General features: G+C 37.8%; 1 protein-coding gene across 4 annotated transcripts in view; it reads right to left on the minus strand.

Annotated features, from left to right (window-relative positions):
• The window catches only part of ENAH (ENAH actin regulator), a 102,049-nt gene that overhangs the window by 12,649 nt on the left and 69,746 nt on the right, over nucleotides 1-19,654 (minus strand). For all 4 annotated transcript variants that reach the window (XM_089529416.1, XM_089529417.1, XM_089529415.1 and 1 more), the window contains 7 exons: nucleotides 9,002-9,357; nucleotides 5,007-5,774; nucleotides 3,686-3,981; nucleotides 3,165-3,298; nucleotides 2,688-2,742; nucleotides 2,494-2,542; nucleotides 432-498 (listed from right to left, as the gene is read on the minus strand). In XM_089529416.1, the coding sequence (XP_089385542.1) occupies nucleotides 432-498; nucleotides 2,494-2,542; nucleotides 2,688-2,742; nucleotides 3,165-3,298; nucleotides 3,686-3,981; nucleotides 5,007-5,774; nucleotides 9,002-9,357 (1,725 nt within the window). The remainder of the gene's footprint in view (nucleotides 1-431; nucleotides 499-2,493; nucleotides 2,543-2,687; nucleotides 2,743-3,164; nucleotides 3,299-3,685; nucleotides 3,982-5,006; nucleotides 5,775-9,001; nucleotides 9,358-19,654) is intronic.

Below are 19,654 nucleotides of genomic sequence, written 5' to 3' on the forward strand. Positions count from 1 at the left end.
TTCTGAAGCAATTATGTCATCAAAACAGTAGGTATGTTGTTCATGAAAATACTACTATATAATGGATTTCTTTCTTATCAGTACTACTATTGGAAATCTATATACACACACACACACAATCAGTATGAGGGAGTTCCTGATAAATTCCCAATTTTCCAGGATCTAGCTTCACGGAAAACAAACAAACAAACAAACATCTTTCTAGACCTTCATATGATTTAATGAGTACTTGTGAATGACCCTGAATAACCATGAACAAACCACAGGAACAAACCATGGAAAAGGTATAAGGTATTTTATTCCCTCTCCTTAAAAAAAAAAAAAAACCTAGCATATATATTTACCTGTATTTACAATATTGTGGAGTTGACTTTTTATTACCAAATAACATTTTGTAAAGTTCTCTTCTTACAGTTAGTTTCAAAAAGTACCTTGAAATAATGGGTGACTTGCTTCCATTCACTGTATTTGTTCTTTCCCAGGGCTTTCTTGTTAGTTCTGTACAAAGTAACATAACTGAATATTAGACTTAAATGAAATGATTGATGCCTTTTGGGATAAATTAACATTCTTATGGAGAGGGATATCCTTTCTAGGATCCTGACATTATCAGTGGAAAACTTAATGAAAGACTGACTTATATATTTAGTAGACTACGACTTTGCATTTTTGACATTTGTTTTAAAGTGTGTATTCAGGTTAGGTAAATGAAAAAGCTCTGCCATAACATTAAAACTATGGAAAAACAGCACTGCTGAAACAAGTCAGTGCTAATACTAGACAACTGAGCTGTTGTTTTAATCATCATCATAAAGAAGATTGTTCTATATATATATATATATAAGACAATGACTCTATTTTGGCCACTAGCACTATTACTCATGTTTCCAGGAACTGGTATTCAGAGTCCAGTGCTCTGATGCATAAAAACAAAGTCATTGTGACAAGTAATTTCCTGATCACTAAAGAGATTTTTCTAGACCTCTTGTGTAGAGATTGAAGAACTAGAATTGTATTATTATTATTCATTTATTCATTTATATCCCACCTTTCTCTCAGTAATGAGACTCAGGGCAGCTAACAACGTATTTAAAAACAATACCTTAAAACTATACAAAAGCTTCATTTAATAATATAAATATATTTTTAAAAAACAATTAAATAATTGATAAAATTATTAACATTTAATATTAAATACATTCAATAATTAAAAGACAATATTGTTGTGTGCCTTCAAGTCTTTTCAAATTTATGGCAACTTTAAGGTGACCGCTATCATGAAGTTTTCTTGGCAAAATTTGTTCAGAGGAGTTTTTCGCTTGCCTTCCTCTGAGGCTGAGAGTGTGATTTGCCAAAGGTCACTCAGTGGATTTCCATGATTGAGCAGGATTCGAATCCTGGTCTCCAGTGTCCAGTCTAACATTCAAACCACTACACCATGCTGAGTCTCAAAAAAACAACACACAAACCTTAAAAACACCACTGCACAACATTAAAAGCCCACCCAAGTCAGTTTCGAAAAGCCCAGTGCCATAAAAATGTCTTAACTTGCTGATGAAAGGAGAAGAGTAATGGGGCCATTCTGGCCTTCCTAGGGAAGGAATTCCAAAGTCTGGGAGCAGCCACCGAGAAGGCCCTCTTCCTTGTTTCCACCAAATGCGCCTGCAAACGTGGTGGAACAGAAAGAAGGGCTTCTCTAGACAATCTTAGAGCTCTAATGGGCTCATAAAGCCATACATCACCAGCACTTTGAATTGCTCCTGAAAACAAACTGACAGTCAGTGGAACTGTTGCAATAAGGGAGTTGCGTGCCAGATCCCATTAACAAATTGGCTGCAGCTCTTTGGGAAAAATGAAGCTTCCGAGCATCTTTCAAATGAGATGTATCCAAGGCATGTATTACCATGGCCAAATATGACTTCTCCAGGAACAGGTTCAGTTGGTGCATGAGTTTTGACTATGCAAATGTATTCCTAGGCACCAATGAAATCCAGGCCGCCAGGCTCAGGACTGAATCCAAGAGTATCCTCAAACTATGAACCTGGCTTTTCAGGGGGAGTGTAATCCCATTTAACATGGTATGAATCTCTATTCCCAGACCTGTATTCTGACTGACCAAGAACACCTCTGTGTTGTCTGGATTAAGTTTCAATTTGTCTGTCTTCATCCAGTTCATTACAGCTGACAAGAACTGGTTTAACACAAAAACAGCTTCCTTAGAATTAGGTGGAAGGTAGGTAGGTATTGCCAACATATTGGTGACACCTGACCCCAAAACTCCGAACAAGCTCTCTCAGAAATTTCATGTACATGAAACTAATATGAAGATACTTATGATATTTGTAAGTATTTGGTTTTTTAAAGCACGTTTTATTTGAAGAAAACCCCATTATGAATTATGTACCACAACTATGCTTCATATTAGGATAATGAACAAAAACAATTTGTGTCAATGATGAGAATGTCACAATTCACAAGTTTACATTAACTTACCAGGTGTGCTTGTTGGAGGAGGCTTGGAAACTGAAGGCTCTGGTTCTTCCTATTAAAATGAGATGAACAATACAACACTTCAGAACACTGAAATAATTTTCTATTTAGCAAATTATAAGACTTAATTTCAACATTATAATAACTTGGCTATAGAAGTATATCATCTATTGTACCAAATTAATTTGTGAGCTTACATTTTTTTCTTCTTTTTGTTCTGTTTCTGATGAGCCCTTCTCCGCAATTCTTCTCCTTCAAAAGGGGACAAAATATATTAGGTTACTTCTGAGCTAATACTGCATGCTAATGTATCATCATGGTATCATTTTACAAATTCAGAAAAGAAAAACAAAACAAAACAAAAAACTTCCCAAGACTTCCTGAAGACTGTGAGAGCCATGACAAAACAAATGCATCTTAAGACGTAAGTGAATGTTTGCAGTAATCAAGAAAAATCAAGTTGAATGTGTAAATGGCAAACAGTGTACTGTAACATATAAAAATAGCATGTATACTAAAAATATACTAACATTATAGGGCTATGCAATATCTGTAGCCACTCACAATTTACCTTCATGGTGGATATTTCCATTATAAAAACATATACAAGTTTGATTAATTTAAAAATAATTTTATATCTACTAGAAATTCTATGAAAAAAAAATCCTTCTTACCTTCTTGCCAGCAGTGCACTCATTTCTTCCATTAAACCACTTCCTCCAAGGGGAAGTGGCCCATTCCCACGGCCACTATCTGTTTTAGGTGAAGCAGAGCTTGTTCCTCCACTTGGATTAGGAGACTCTTCATTCTATAATTGACAATGTGCAAATGTAATGAAATGTGGAAATTATATGAAATACAGCAGTCTGCTTTTACACAGGGCAAGTAAACCATGCATCAAGACAGCCTTATTTCAGTAGGTTGTCTGGGTCTGATGAAACAAAAGCCTTACCACATACTGATACTGAGCTATACCTCAACATTACATGCAAAAGGACTTTGAGACTAACTGAGAGAATGAAGTTGGTAGCATGAGTTTTGTTAGGCTTGAGCCAACATTGTATGTTATACTTAGTTCTAATAACCTTTTCTCTAGTTAGAGATCAACCTTGATCATTATTCCAGTTAGTCATTATAAAAAAATGGAACAGATAAAGAGTTTAAATAAAAATTTAATATCTAGAATTGTATTTACCCGTGATACTTTTCTGAGTTTGGCTCCAGCAAGGGCAGCTGCTAGTCCTGTTATAGGACGGTGGTCTTCATACATCAATCCCTTGGGAAAACCAGAGACGGGGAGAGGAGGAGCAGGAGGTGGTGGAGGAACCTGGTTAGGAAGGGGAGGTGGTGGAGGAGGGGGAGGTGGCCCTGATGGTGGAAGAGGGGGTGGGGGAGGTGGCCCGGGGGGAGGAAGAACTGTTGGTGGGGACTGGACAGGTCCAGGTGGAAGAGGGGGTGGAGGTGGAGGTGCAGGTGGTCCTTGTACAACACCTAATTTAAAAAAACGCACACACATAGACAAAACCAAATACAAAAACTGTAACAAGACGTGAACATTGTCAGAAAGCTAGCTTTATAGCTCCTTAAGAGGACAGAATTCATATTCCAACATCAATTTGCTTCCATATATCACAGTAAATAAATATTTACTAGTTTTAACATTCACATTCAGGAATAATGAACAAACAATTTGCATGAAGAAAAGCTAATCTATAAGAAGAAATCATTTTGCTGAAGAGAACATTCATCCCAGCTCTCTGAAAAGTATGCTACTGGGCAAATCTCTATAGAGCATTCAAAAAGATTTCTCCTTAAAGACAAAGATATAATGTCAAATATCACCCAAAGAGTATGTTCCATCAATAAGCCTGAAATATATGTACATTCTTGATCAGGTCCTTTGGTTCTACTGATTTAAACAAGATTAAGGACAAGATATATGGAACAAAAAGTTTGTATTTATTTATATAGTTGCATCTCATGCCTGGGATTTTTTTCAGAGATATAAATATTGTATACATTAGTGGGTTAGAAGCTTTTTAAAAAGACTGCCCCCCCCACAGATGAAAACCAGTGTGCGTACTTGTTATATGTGTGCATCCACACCTACCCACCAATGAATAAAAATTGCCCATAGCCACAAATATAGTTTTGCCTATCAATGTAGGCTGATTTTCATCTGTTCCTGCAGTGGTAGAACATCACAAGTCAATAAGGTTTGCCTGCTCTTGAGCTGTAATGCATTTTGAGTCCCCCCCCCTGCAACAGCAAATCTCATTCAGCAGTCAAACTAACCTTCCAAGAAACAAACAAAATAAAAAAACTGAGCATATACCATTTTATTTGACTAAGAACATATCTCCACTATCGTAAAATTCAGCTAAACATTTGTTGGGGGTTTAAGATCACTGCAGCTTTCAAAATGTTAATGCTTCAAGACAATTCAAAGTTTAGATGCAAATTAGTTTGGGATGCATTCCTGATTAGTTAATTAGTATCAATAACAGAAACCTTACCCTGCTGGGACGGAGGTTCAACCGGCTGAGAGGCTGTCTGCAAGACTGGCTCAGAAGCAGAGGAGTCTCCCAGCACAGAGTTTAGAGAGTTCTCAACAGAAGCAGGGGGAGCTGCAGAGGGAGAAGGCAGAACACTAGGCTTGGATGAGGGAGCCGAGGCATTAGGGGAGCTTGGAGAGGAAGCTTGAGGTCCAGAGAGTGAGAGAGGCTGAAAGGAAGGTGGCGGTGTTGGTGTTGGACCTGAGGTAGATGGTGAAGGAACCGGATAATTTGCCAATTCCGGAAGACCATTGGGTGCAGTAGGGGATGGTGTCATTTGGGATAACTGGGCAGTAACAGGAATTGGGAGAACAGGCTTTGGGCCAGTGGCTTTGCCTGGAGGACTGCTAATCATTACAGGAGGAGAAGGGGGAAGAGGTGCAAAACTAGAAGCAGACCAAGTAGTAGGCTTGGTACTTGGGGGCAAAGAGGCAGGGGGGTTCACAGGTGAAGGTGGTCGAGAATTTTTGTTTACTGGACGAGGAACTGTGGCGTAATGGGGAAGAACAGGATGGAAGGCAGAGCCCAAAGATGTAGCAAAACGTGACGCAGAGTGCCTTAGTGGTGGTGTTGGGGGAGAGGACACTGGCTGTGCAGAAGTCACTACAGCATAATCTGGAGTAGAGTCTGACACTGCTTTAGCATATGAAGGAGGTGGTGCTGAAGGAGGCTGGCAACTGGAGTATTCAGGAAGTGAAGTACTATACGGGGAGTTGTCGTAAGATGGAACTGGACAGAAGATGTAAAGCAGCAGCAGAGGCAGGATAGAGAGAGAGAAAGAAAGAGAGAGAGAGAGAAAAGGGAGCTAATGAAGCAACAAAACCAGCATTCAAACAGAATTTATAAATGTAGACTACAGTTAGTTCCACAGGATTAGGCACAAATTATGGTTAGGAGAATTTATACGCTATCAAGAGAAGCCTCCAATTTTGCCATATATATACAGTATTTGTGCCAATGCCTGAATTTACAAGCACATTTTGGAAATATTTAAAACAACAACAACAACTCCACTACAGAATAAGCTCTCAAAAGGTAATCAGCAAAATCTATCCTTTGGAATCAAGAGTAAGGATCTCGACAGGCTTTTTCTTATTCTTTTAAATAACTACTGAAAACAACTTCACTATCTGAACAGGCAAACATGAAAAATTCAAAATTCTTACATAACTAACTAGCATAAACAAGTTTGTCTTCTTTACCAATTGTTAATTTTTCAGCTAATATTTTATTAATCAGAAACATAAAGAATTAATTATTATTTTGCTTGCTTGTCTGTCTCAAATAAGAGTTGCCTCCAGTTTACAAGGCATGACTTAACTTTTGTAACAGAGCAAGGTATGTTGTACTTTTAGGCAGCTCATGTATCAGAGATGCCTGATTTTAAAAAAACCTTGAAATGAATGCTAAAGATGTTGGTATAATCTGAAACTGCAGTTTAAATTTAAATCTGATCCAGTTAATTATATGCTATAATGAAGTGCAATGATTTCTAAGGTTCTACATTTCACACAGAAGAAAATGTATTCCTGAACTATTCAACCTCAAAGAAAAGCAGCCACACATTCCTACTCAACAGTAAAGCAAAGCACTGTGTTGTAAATTTCTGCATACTTCTTTGAAGCCAATAACTCTGAAAACATACAAAACTGATGACAACAGTTCCCAAGATAGAGATGTCCCAGCATTCTGATTATGTAAATAAAGGTTTTGAAGTATTTAGTACTATAAAAAAAATTAGTGTCTGGGATGTCCTTCCCTAAGCCTGTTACAATGATCATAAGGTTTTTTTAAAATAATAAACTTATTTTAGATACAAATGGCTACTTCTTTAAAGCTTTATAAATGTTTCATATTTATAATTTATGGTCATCTCAACAAAAAAAAACCCACCCAAAACCAATTCTACTTTTAAATATACAGTCACCCCTCCATTTTTACAGATTGAAATCCATGCCCTTTGCGTATTTGCGCGCGTGCGCGCGTGGGGGAGAAATGGAGGGCAACTAAATGGGTCATGCACCCAACCCACCATTCAGGCCAATGGGGCTTGAATATCGGCGAGTTTCCATTTTCGTGTGTGTGTGTGTGTGTGTGTGTGTGTGTGTTTCAGAACGGATTCTCCGCCAAAACAGAGGGCCGACTGTATACATGTCTTCAAAATACTGAACTGACAACATAGTACAATAATTGATCCATGGAATTTCACCATGACTCATCTAAAACACTAGCCACACAATTTGTTAAAAGATTTCAGCAAGAGTCTTTTTGCAAGATCTGTCATGATTAAACTCTCATGCTAGAGATGCAATTATACAGACAATGAGCTAACATGGATTTCAAAGCTTAGACTGAGGTAACAAGTTAGCTGATATAACTGGCAGAGAGCCTGGGCATACAGTTGCAGCCAAAAACACACACAAAAAACTTACACCACCTGATCTAAACTATATTGAATTTATTTGAAAAGAGTTTTAAATGCCACAGTCTCATCTCCAAATCCTGAAAAGCAAATGTACACACATAGTCCAAGCTGGGTTGCAGGAGAGGGTAGAGAAGAGTAATGCTGAGAAAAAGGGGATACACAAGCATAAAAAGATCAAGAACGGGAATCTAGGTGTGGAAAACACAGCTCTTCAACAGAAAACAAAGCACTTCAACAGAGGTTAGGAAGAGAAGAGAATTAAAATTTTGGCACTGGAAATAGTGCAAGGGACAAGGATATCAAGTAAGTGAAAACAGGTCTATAGACATATGAAAAGAACAAGCCATCAAATATTCTGGAGATAACGAGTATTAAATATCCTATCTGTGTTGGAACAATTAATGTAAATCAGCTCTAAAGCAGTGTAACCCAACATAAGACACCTTTCTTTGCATGTGATCTTGCTATCTGCATGACTAGAATCATATGAAGTGGGCTGGATTTCAAAATATTCTCATAGTGACCCGAGAATGCTAACCACTTTACTGAGTATTATTTTCAGCCTAATTGTACAGATTATGGAAAATAAAGCTTAGAGCAAGTTCTGCTAAAGGCTTTGAACACAAAACATTCAAACTGAGTTTCAGTACAGGTTGGGTGTCCCTTCTCCAAAACCTGAAATGCTCCAAAATTCAAAACTTCTGGAGCTACAACACAAATCATTTAGTATGTATATTTGCAAGGCACTGCCACTGCCTAAATAAAATGGTTCAGTATTTGCAGGCTGCTGTGTGTGTGTGAGAGAGAGAGAGAGAGCCAAGAGATTTCAAAACTCTTCTTTTTTAAAAATGCCCAATGAACAGAATGAACTTTCCAATGATTTTTAACGTACCTCTTTCCTACATTTTAATTGTATTGTTCTTTTAATATTGTGAAGCTGCTATAATAATAATAATAATAATAATAATAATAATAATAATAATAATAGAGCCAGAGGTGCGAAGAGGCAAGTGGCACTACAAGCTGGCAGGCAATAGAACCCAGATGAGCAGCCTTAGCAGCAGCAGTGGCCTCCACACTAATGGGCAGCCCAAAATCCAAGTTTCTCCCTTCAACTGCCTTCTCTCTGCAGCCTACAAATACTGTACCATTTTATTTTATACAAAGATCTGATTTCGGAATATTTGCCAGCGGCCTACTTCTGCCTTACAAACAAAAATCCAGACCTCCACTGAAGCGGGTGGTTGGAGGGCTCCCCAGAGATCCCCTGTACAGTAATTAGGTCCCTCATATAAAATAATATTAAGTAACTGCTTCTTGAGATAGAAAAAAAATATTCAGGAGTTCTACACTAAAAACTCGAAAGCATAACTACTGGGATCACATCGATTTTGAATACCAAAAATATATCAACTTTAATTGCTTGGAACATATCCAGTACTCTGCAGGAATTAGGAAATTTTAATCTTTGATTACTTCTATCAACTCCATCACATCTCGTCCATTATTTCAAGTGTACTGAAATTCTTACCAGCATTTGAGAGTTTTCTTTCCCTTTCCCATTCTAGCTGTTCTCTTTCTAGTTGGTCTTGCCGCTCTCTTTCCTGCCTTTCCCATTCCAATCTCTCCCGATCTTGTCTTTCCCGTTCTTGTCTTTCTCTTTCTAGGCGTTCTTGCCGCTCTCGTTCTTGTCGCTCCCTCTCTTGTCGCTCCCTTTCCAGTTGCTCCTGTTCTAACCGTTCTCGTTCCAGTCTTTCTTTTTCTAGTCTTTCTCGCTCGAGTCTCTCTCGTTCTAGTCTTTCCCGCTCCAGCCTTTCACGTTCCATTCTGTCACGTTCCAGCCTCTCCCTTTCCAACTCTTTTTGTCGTTGTTGCTCCTGCAGCTGTCTACAAGATAGAAAATGAAAAATATTAAAATAAGAAGAAAAATCAAATGAATGTGAATATGGTAATTAATTTTAAGCAGTGAGGCTTAAATTGGTAATTAAAGAACTTATATTCCACTCTTCACATCATACTTTCAACATTATTTCTTAACTTAATTTGATTTCTAGATAGACGCTTCTCCAAGAAAGCTTACATAAATACTATAACAACAATGAGAAGTCATAGGCTTTCATGGCCGGCATCCATAGTTTTTTGTGGGTTTTTCGGGCTATGTGGCCATGTTCTAGAAGAGTTTCTTCCTGACGTTTCACCAGCATCTGTGGCTAGCATCTTCAGAGAATGCTTGCCTGGAAAAAGTGTGTGTGTGTGTGTGTGTGTGTGTGTGTGTGTGTGTGTACACACACATACATACTGTGTGAGCCTGGGAAGGCAGGAGTGATCTGCATGTGTATTGTTCTGTTGCTAATGGCAGGCCTCAGGGTGGGAGGCTAATGAAAATGAGGATTAGTGTCTGCTTGATTAGTGCTCATTGTCTGCTGGCAAAGCCCCTGACTCTGAATGGTTTCCCATTTGCATTTGCTGAGCCCTTATTTTGCTATTCCTAAGGACTGGTAGCCAAATTTTGTTCACTTTAAGGGTTTCTCTATAACAACAATTTTGTATGATTGCTTTTAACTGTTCTGGCACATGGCATTGTTTTGGAATGTGTCTTGTATTGGCTACTGACCAATAGCAGTTGGATATGAAAAGTCTGCAGTATTATGTTCTGTATGATGATCAAAGTGCAATCTTTAAATTCAAAGGGATGCTTGGAACCAAATGTTTCCAGGATGCTTGGAACCAACACAAACCCACATTATGTTCAGTTAGAAGGTAAACCACAGGTCAGAAAGAAAACTATGAAGTTCAAGGTCATCAACATGGCTAACAAGCTAGGAAGTAAGCTAATATAAAAGGGCGAGGAAGAGAGAAAAAGGTTTTCTTCAAAAACTGGAGAGAAGAGACACTAACTTGCATAAGAGAAAACGCAGAAAATCAGGAAAGAACAGATTCTGAGGAACATACTGTTTTAGCATCAAGGTCAACAATAAACAATCCTTTAAATACATCAGGAGCAGGAAGTCACTGAGGGAGTCAGTTGGATAACAATGAAATTAATGATTCGGAAGACTTCAGAGAAACTGGATGAATTATTTTCATTTGTCTTCATTATGGAAGATATGGGAAAAATAACAAGTGGGAATGGAGGTGAAGTAAATAGTAGTGCTCAGGAAACGTTCCAGGCCTTTTTGACAAATTAAAAACAACTAAATTATAGGATTACTCAAGAGTACTTAAATAACTAAAAATTAAAACTGCTATTCTAACTAAAACAGGCAACAGGTCTCTAAAATAAGCTTCTGTATCAGAGCACTGGAAAGTGGCTAATGTAATACCATCTTAAAAGGGTGATCCAGAGCAGTTTTTTTAAACCAGAAGTTGTAGGTACATGAGTGAAGTGTAGATAAGGATAAAATGGTCAAACATACAGAAGGACAAATTATGCTAAAAAAGAATCAACCTGGATTCTGTAAAGTCCTGTCTAACTAACCTTTCAGAGTTCTTTGAAAGCATCAATAAATAGATGCAAATGGATGATACTATTTAGACCGCTGAACAAACTTAGCAGTAGTGCAATTAGCTGAAAAAAATTATGGATTTATGGCATAAAAACAGGTTGAAACAGGAAACAAAGACTAGATAAATGGTTAGTTTTTGAAAGGACGGATGTGAACAGCACGATCAGGAGTTAGGTGAGAATAGTGAGGTAGCCTAGTTTGCTGGTGATACTAAATTTTCATGGTGTCTGATTTTGGAGAATTGACAGTCAAATGACAAATATGGTGCAATGTAAGCAAGTGATTAGCAATGCAGGGTGAAGCAAAAAAATCCTATTTTTTTTAAAATTAATTTTTAAATTTAGGGGGAGAGAGGCAGGCGAGCTCCACCAGTCCTGCCTGGAAGAAGCAGAGCCCTCCCTCCGGTCCATCTGCCTTGGTCCAGGCCTCAGAGGGAGAGAAGAATGCTGGACCTGATCCCCTCCCCCCTCACCATTCCCTTCTCCTTTTGTGTCGTGTCTTTTAGAATGTAAGCCTGCGGGCAGGGAACTGTCTGGTTAAGAATCATAATACATGTAAGCCGCCCTGATAGCCATTAGGGCTGAAGGACGGGATATAAATACCTAAATAAATAAATAAAAATAAATAAATAATTTCCAGTGGATGGGATCTTAGAAGTGACCAAGAAAGGGATAGCTTTTTGTGGGTTTTTCAGGCTATATGGCCGTGTTCTAGAAGAATTTATTCCTGACGTTTCACCAGCATCTGTGGCTGACATCTTCAGAGAATGGTGGTATGGAGGTGTGTGGGGTATATATACTGTGTGACCCTTGGTTGACAGGAAGTGCTTTACATGTTAATATGTATGTTGGTCTGTTGTTGAATGGCAAGGCCTCAGGGTGGGAGGATATGCAAGGAGGATTTGTGCCTATTTAATTAGTGATCCATTGTATGCTGGGAAACCCCCTGACCTTGATTTTGATGTCTTTTAAGGACTGTAGCCAAACTTTGTTTACTTTCAGGGTTTATTCTTTCCTGTTGAAGTTGTCCAGGTGTTTGTGGATTTCAATGGTTCCCTGTACATTCTGACCTGATAGTTGTTGGCATAGTCCAGAATTTCAGTGTTTTCAACTAGCATTTTATGCCAGGTTGGCTTATAATGGCCTCACCTGTCACCAACAAATAAATATGATTAACATGTAAATATTTTCCTTTCAACCAAGGATCACACAGTATATATATATACCACACACCTCCATGCCACCATTCTCTGAAGATGCCAGCCACAGATGCAGCTGAAACATCAGGAATTACAGTGGGCCCTTTCTACATGTGGAGGATCTGTTCCAGTACCCTGAGTATGGCAAAAAAATGCAGGACCTCAAGTCCTGTTTGTTTCAATGGCTACATATTCCTACATGTGCCATTGTAACAAATGGGGCTTGCCATCCACGTGGGATTAAAGCTGCAGATGGCAAGCCCACGTATGGGGCACGTGCACTGTAATTCTTTCAGAACACAGCCACATAGCCTGAAAACCCCACAAAAAACTATGGATGCCAGACTGTGAAAGCCTTCAAGAAAGGGATCTTGGGGTTGTGATAGATAATTCTATCAAAATTTCAACTCAGTATGTGACTGTTTTAAAAAGGAAAAGAAAAACAAGTTCCATGCTGGGCATAATCAAAAAGAGAATTCAAAAAAGCACTATCAATATCATACCACCTTTATAGAAACACATGGTCTAATGAGCCCTATGCAGTACAGGTCCAAGCTATTTGGTGGGCTATATTTGCCCTTATGTATTTTGAGATTTTCTGGGGAGATCCTACTCTGGATGCATCTACACTGCAGAATTAATGCAGTTTGACACTGCTTTAACTACCGTGGCTCAATGCTATGGAATTCTGGGATTTGTAGTTCTGTAAGATATTTAGCATTCTCTGTCACAGAGCTCTGGTGCCACAACAAACTACAAATCCCAGGATTTCATAGGATGGAGCCATGGCAGTTAAAGCACAGTCAAATTTCATTAATTCTGCAGTGTTGCAGCAGTTTCTGTCCCACCACCCTCACAGATAAATCTGGTAGGAAAACAGGAGAGGCCTTCTAAGTGGCTGTTCCTATGCTCTGGATCTCCTTTGCCAGAGAGATTAGACTGGCACTTCCCTACTATCAAACAGATCCCTGTCTGACAACTGATTGTTTTGGTGGGAGAGACCTTGTATAATGAACTAGATTTTCTAATTGCTTTTCTTGTGCTGTTGTGTTTTTTATGTTTTAACTGGTTTTAATTTTTGATAGTTTAACCTCTTTTTAGTTTAATATTTTGTGAATTTTTAACTGTGTTTCTTAAATCTGACTGGGTGATCTTGGAGAGCCTCATACACACTCAGCCCCAGAAAAGCTTAGAAGTGACATAAAGACACAAGAAAACAAGAACACGCTGTACTGTATGTGCAGCATGTTGTGCTATTACAAAAGTGCAGTAGGGCTATGCATTGCCATATTTATTACTATTTATTACTTTACCACATGCATCAGTTTGCTGATCCAGCAAGCTTTTGCCGAAAACCACTAAATCCAAAACCTCTTTGTCACCGGATACCTCACAGATGTGGTTCATGTATTTTGCCATTTATTGAAGTACTTTTCAAAAGCAAATTCTTAGCATCCAACAGAGGGCAGCAAAGTATTATAGCTTGCAACAAAGACAACACTAGTTCACCTCAATTTCCCAATCACTAAAGTAGCTACCTTTAACTTTTCCTTTCACAATCTTTGCAGCTTTAAAGTTCTTCCGTTTTACTTTTTCCCAATAGCTTTCTCTCCTCCTAATTCAAGTGTACAAATATATACTTTCTGACTATTTCCAGCAAAATCCTAGAGCAGGTAGCTTGAGTCCTGCAAATAAAATTATATAATGTGCACTCAGATAATTTACTGTACATTACAGGTACAGTGGGCCCTTCCCTTACACAGGGATCCATTCCGGATCGCCCTGCATAAGGGTAATTCTGCTCATGCCCCATTGGAAACTTTTATATCCCATTATTTCACATTTGTACATATATTGCTTATAAACCCTGGTGCCTCCAGTTAGAATGTGGTTGAAAACTATAAGGGATTTGGGCGCTGCACCCCCCCATCTCCGTGATATGACCTTGGAATGCTATACCTGCTGAAATATGTTTGCTCCCAAATGTCCCTTAATGGCCATCAGGAAAGGCCTTTTTCCAGTAGGACATGACATAGAATTGCAAAGTCACTTCCTCTTGGAAAGGCTGCACCTCCAGAACATAGCAAAACTGCCCACAACTCCCTCCAGAGGGATATTTCAGAAAAAATATTAAACATTGGAAGTCCTGAGAATCAGTGTGGTATAGCGGCTTAAATGTCAGACTAAGACTTTGGGAGACTAGGGTTTGTATCCTCACTACTGAATATAATGTCGTAAACCAAAACTCACATTTTTCTTCAATATTTCTAAGAAATTCCAGTGCTTCCTGTATACAAACAGTAGATCTGCCCTGGAATGGGTGGGTGGGTGGGTGGTGCAGGGAATGCAGGACAGATGGCTGCCTGGCAGGCACTCCCATTTTTCTATGTTGGTTCCAAAAGCCAGGACAAATTACTGCTTGGCAAGTGCCCTCTTTTCCTCTGTCAACTCTCAGAGCCAAGACAGACTGTTGCCTAGCAGGTGCTGTCATTTACCAATTGTTGCAACAGTTTCCTGCCTGAAACAATGGTTACAAAGGGTTTTCCCTTCTCTGGCAGGAAGGTGGCGCACTCTGATGTGGCAGAACAAGGTGCCAGGGACTATGCAAGCAGGAAAAACCTTCCTCTAAACCTAGAACTCTTGTAGTAATTGTAAACATAGTGTTACTGAATTCAAAATCTCCAAAAGAAGTTTAAAAACCAGCTTCAGGCAATCCTGCCAAGAGGTCAACAGAAAGTGCTACCCTACTTTGTTGCAACTGCATTTCTTTTTTTTTTTTTTTAAATAAATTTTATTGTATAAAATTCAAAATTAAAAACATACATAAACCAAAAGACATTTACAATTGACATATACAAACATATAACAAACCAAAAAAAGCCAAAACAAAATAAAACTAAACAAACAAACAAACAAAAACAAAGCTTACTTCCTAGCTGTGGTTATGAACGCGTTAATGCATTTTACCTTAATTACTATCTCTTTTAAATATCTTTAACTATTATCTAGAGAGTGTCATCTTTTAACCCTTCCCTTCATGTGTCAAGTTTACATCATTATGTCTGTGTCTCATCTAATAATTTCTTTTTTATCCTATCTATAATTCTTCCTAAAAGAAATCAAATAACCTGAAAAACATCATATATCTTATTCACCAAAAATTACTTCAATATAAACCTTGACTCTTCCAGCAGAGTTACTATCTTAATATTTCACCTATTCTTTCTTATCTTATCTTCTTATTTTCTATTATCCTCTCATTTATCTAATTTGTTAAAGCTATCCAGCGACTCTTAATTCCTTCTGATTTTACATATTCAAGCCATGGATCCCATTCTTTATAAAACCTTTGTAAAGATTGATTTTTCATAATACATGATAGTTTTTCCATAACAAATATATCGTACAATTTAAGTTTCCAATCTTCTATTAGTGGGGCCTCTTTCTTTTTCCAGTTTTTCGCATAGACCATTCTGGCGGCTATTATTGCAAAGAATATCACTTTACCTCCTTTTTTCTCTAAATCCTCATCTTCAACAATATTTAATAAATACATTGTAGGGCTCACACACTCTTTTATGTTAAACATCTTTTTCATTTCTTTGTGTATAGATTTCCAGAATTTGTTTGCCACCTCACAATTCCACCAAACATGCAAATATGTTCCCAATTTCTCCCCACACTTCCAACAATTTCCATTCACATTTTTATACATTTTAGAGATTCTATATGGTGTAAGGTACCACCTATATATAGATTTATATAAGTTCTCTCTCATTTCTATACTACTTGTGTATTTAATTCTAATTTTCCAGGTTTTTTCCCATTGTCTCATTTCAATTGTTTGGTTCAAATCTTTAGCCCACTTAATCATATAATCTTTTACTGTTTCTTCTTCCATTTCCCAATTAAGAATCAAATTATAAAATTTCGAAATTCTTTTATCATCTCCCTTTATGATTATATTTTCAAACTCCTGGTTTCCAGGCCCTATTCCGAATGTACCATTGTCCATTTTAAATCTTTCTACCAATTGTCTATATGAAAACCAATTACAATTTATTCCTTTTCCTCTTAATTCTTCTTGTGTCATCATTGTGTATTTGTTTTGTGTTTTCTTTAAAATATCTGAGTATCTAATCCAGTTATTACTCCTATATTCTTCTCTTCTGATCAAAGCTTCTGCTGGGGAAACCCACAGTGGTATTTTACTGCACCATTTCCATTTATTTTTATTCCATATTAAAAGTAATGATTTACGTATTATGTTATTGTTGAAATTTCTATCCATTTTTACTTTTCCATAGAAGAGGTATGCATGTATCCCATATCTTAGCTCATAACTTTCCAATACTAATAATCTTTTATCTTCTAATTTAAACCAATCAGTTAGCCAATCAAAAACGCATGCATCAAAATACCATTTCAAATTTGGAAATGCCATCCCGCCTTTTTCAATTTTATCCTCAATGATTTTACTTTGTATTCTTGCTTTTTTCTTTTGCCACACAAATTCCCTCATATCCTTCTTCCACCTATTGAATGGTGCATTATTCAAAATTACTGGGAGATTTTGAAAAAGAAAAATCATTTTAGGGATGATAATCATCTTTATCGTCGCGATTCTACCCATCTAAGATAATTTTAATTTATCCCACTTTTTCATATCATTTTTAATCTCTTTCCAAATTTTTTCATAATTGTTTTGAAATAATTCTTTATTATTAACTGTTATTATGATACCCAGATACTTTACCATTTTTTTTATTTGGAACCCTGTTTTCTCCTTCATCTCTTCTTCTTCTTTGGATAAGTTCATAGAGAGCATTGTTGTTTTTGTGTTATTAATTTTAAAGCCTGTTACTTTCCCATAATGCCTAAGAATTCTCATCAAGTTTTCTATGCTTTCATTTGGCTTTGTAATTGTTAAAACTAAATCGTCCGCATAGGCCCTTAGTTTGTACACTTCATTACCCACTTTTACTCCCTCTATTGTCTTTTCTTTTCTAATTTTGTTTAATAATATCTCAAATGCAGTTATAAATAAAAGTGGAGAAAGGGGACATCCTTGCCTTACACCTTTAGTTACACTGAATTTTTCTGTTTTCCCCCCGTTAATTAATACTGTTGCTTCTTGAGATGTATATATCCTTTGAATCCAAGTATAAAAATTTTCTCCAACCCCCATTTTCTTTAATACCCCAAACATGAAGTCCCACCTGATGTTATCAAATGCCTTCTCCGCATCTAGAAAAATCATGGCCAATTTTTTATGAATATTTTTTTCGTGTATATCAATTATATTAATTATATTTCTAATATTATCCTTTATTTTTCTACCAGGGAGAAAGCCGTTTTGGTCTGTATGAATCCAATTTATTAATACTTTCTTAAATCTGTTTGCTAAAATTGAAACTAATAATTTATAATCTGCATTTAATAAAGCAATTGGTCTATAATTTTTGGGGTCTAATAAGTCTTTATCTTCCTTTGGAATTAAGATTATGTTGGTCTGACTCCATGTTTGAGGTAATTTGTCTCTAATACCTTGATTCATGGTTTCCACTAAATATGAACATATTGAGTCTTCAAATATTTTATAAAACTCATTGGAAAAACCATCTGGGCCTGCTGCTTTCCCTGATTTACTCCTTCCAATAGCCTGCGATAGTTCTTCCTTTGTTATGGGTTCATTTAACAGTCTTTTTTGTTCCTCTGTTATATCTTTTATTTCAGCTTGCTCCAAATAATCCTCAATTTTCTTTTTTTTTTGTATTTACCTTCTTTAAATAAATCCGAATAATAGTTATAAAAGGTTTTTTTGATCCCTTCTTTATCTGATATAATCTTCCCTCCTTCTTTTATTTTCAAAACTGTTCTTTTTACTCTTTCCTTTTTTAAGTAGTGTGCTAACACTTTCCCTGGTTTGTTTGATGCCTCATAATATCTATGTCTTACATATTTCAGCTTTCTATTTTCTTCTGTTGTTAATATTTCTATTTGTTTTTGAATATATTTAATTTCCTGCTTTGCTTCTTTATTACTCCCCTCTCTCTTTAAAATATTTTCCCAGTTTCTTAATTGTCTATTCAATTCCTCCATTTTTATTCCCTTCTTTTTTTTCTGTTCTGCCCCTTTTTTAATTAAGCAGCCTCTTATAACAGCCTTCATGGTGTCCCATATTATCCCCATTGGGCATTCACCATTCATGTTTTCCTTTAAAAAATTCTCAATGTCCGTCTTTATTTCTCCTACGATCTTCTCATCTTTCAGCAAGTTTTGGTTCAGACACCAGTTACATTCTCTCTTTCCAAATCGAAATTCTACACTAACGGGGTTGTGGTCTGACCACACCTTGGGATGCGTCTTTACATTATTAATTTTTTGAAATAATATTTGTAGAAGCCCAGATCATATCAATTCTTGCCCAAGATTTATGGCAATTAGAAAAAAAAGTAAATTCTTTTGAGTCCCCATATTTTGCTCTCCACACATCTTGCATTGTAAACAATTCTAACTAGCAGCCCAGGGGGGACCGGTTGTGACTCTATTGTTACACCGGATTATTAATACATCTTTGAGGGAAGGGCAATTTCCATCTCTTCTTAAATTGGCCATTGTAAAACCTTTATTAAAAAAGCCCTCCCTCGACCCCCTGGTACATAATAATTATCGGTCAGTTTCACTGCTGCCATTCTTGGGGAAGGTGATCGAGAGGGCGGTTGCACTCCAGCTTCAGGCGGTCTTGGATGAAACGGATTATCTGGACCCATTTCAAACTGGCTTTTGGGCGGGTTACGGGGTTGAGACGGCCATGGTCGCCTTGGTCGATGATCTCCGTCTGGGCATCGACAGGGGAAGCGTGTCCCTGCTGGTGCTCTTGGACATCTCAGCGGCTTTCGATACCATAGACCATGGTATCCTTCAGGGGCGCCTGGCAGAGGTGGGTATCGGGGGCACTGCACTCCAGTGGTTCCGGTCCTACCTCTCCGGGAGGTCCCAGATGGTGCAGCTGGGAGACGTGTGCTCCGATGAGAGGGCCCTTAAAACTGGGGTCCCTCAAGGAGCCATTCTGTCTCCCATGCTATTTAACATTTACATGAAACCGCTGGGAGAGATCATCCGGAGACATGGGGCGCGGGGTTATCAGTACGCTGATGACACCCAAATAATCTTCTCTATGTCTCCGACTGATGCAGTGACTGAGGATGGCGTCTCTCCTCTCGTGGCCTGTCTGGAGTCAGTAATGGGCTGGATGAGGGAAAACCGACTCAAGCTGAATCCAGAGAAAACGGAGGTACTCGTGATAGGTTCCCCTGGTCCAGGAATGGCGGTGGTTCCACCTGTCCTGAATGGGGTCACGCTCCCTGTGAAGGACTCCGTGCGCAGTCTGGGGGTGCTTCTTGACTCGTCCCTTCACCTGACTGCTCAGGTGAATGTGACGGTCAAGAGCACCTGTCATCAGCTTCGGCTTATTCGC

This window comes from Sceloporus occidentalis, unplaced genomic scaffold (assembly GCF_023333645.1).
Source record: "Sceloporus occidentalis isolate IW3139 unplaced genomic scaffold, rSceOcc1.0.p SCAF_6, whole genome shotgun sequence".
Classification (NCBI taxonomy): Eukaryota; Metazoa; Chordata; class Lepidosauria; order Squamata; family Phrynosomatidae; genus Sceloporus; species Sceloporus occidentalis.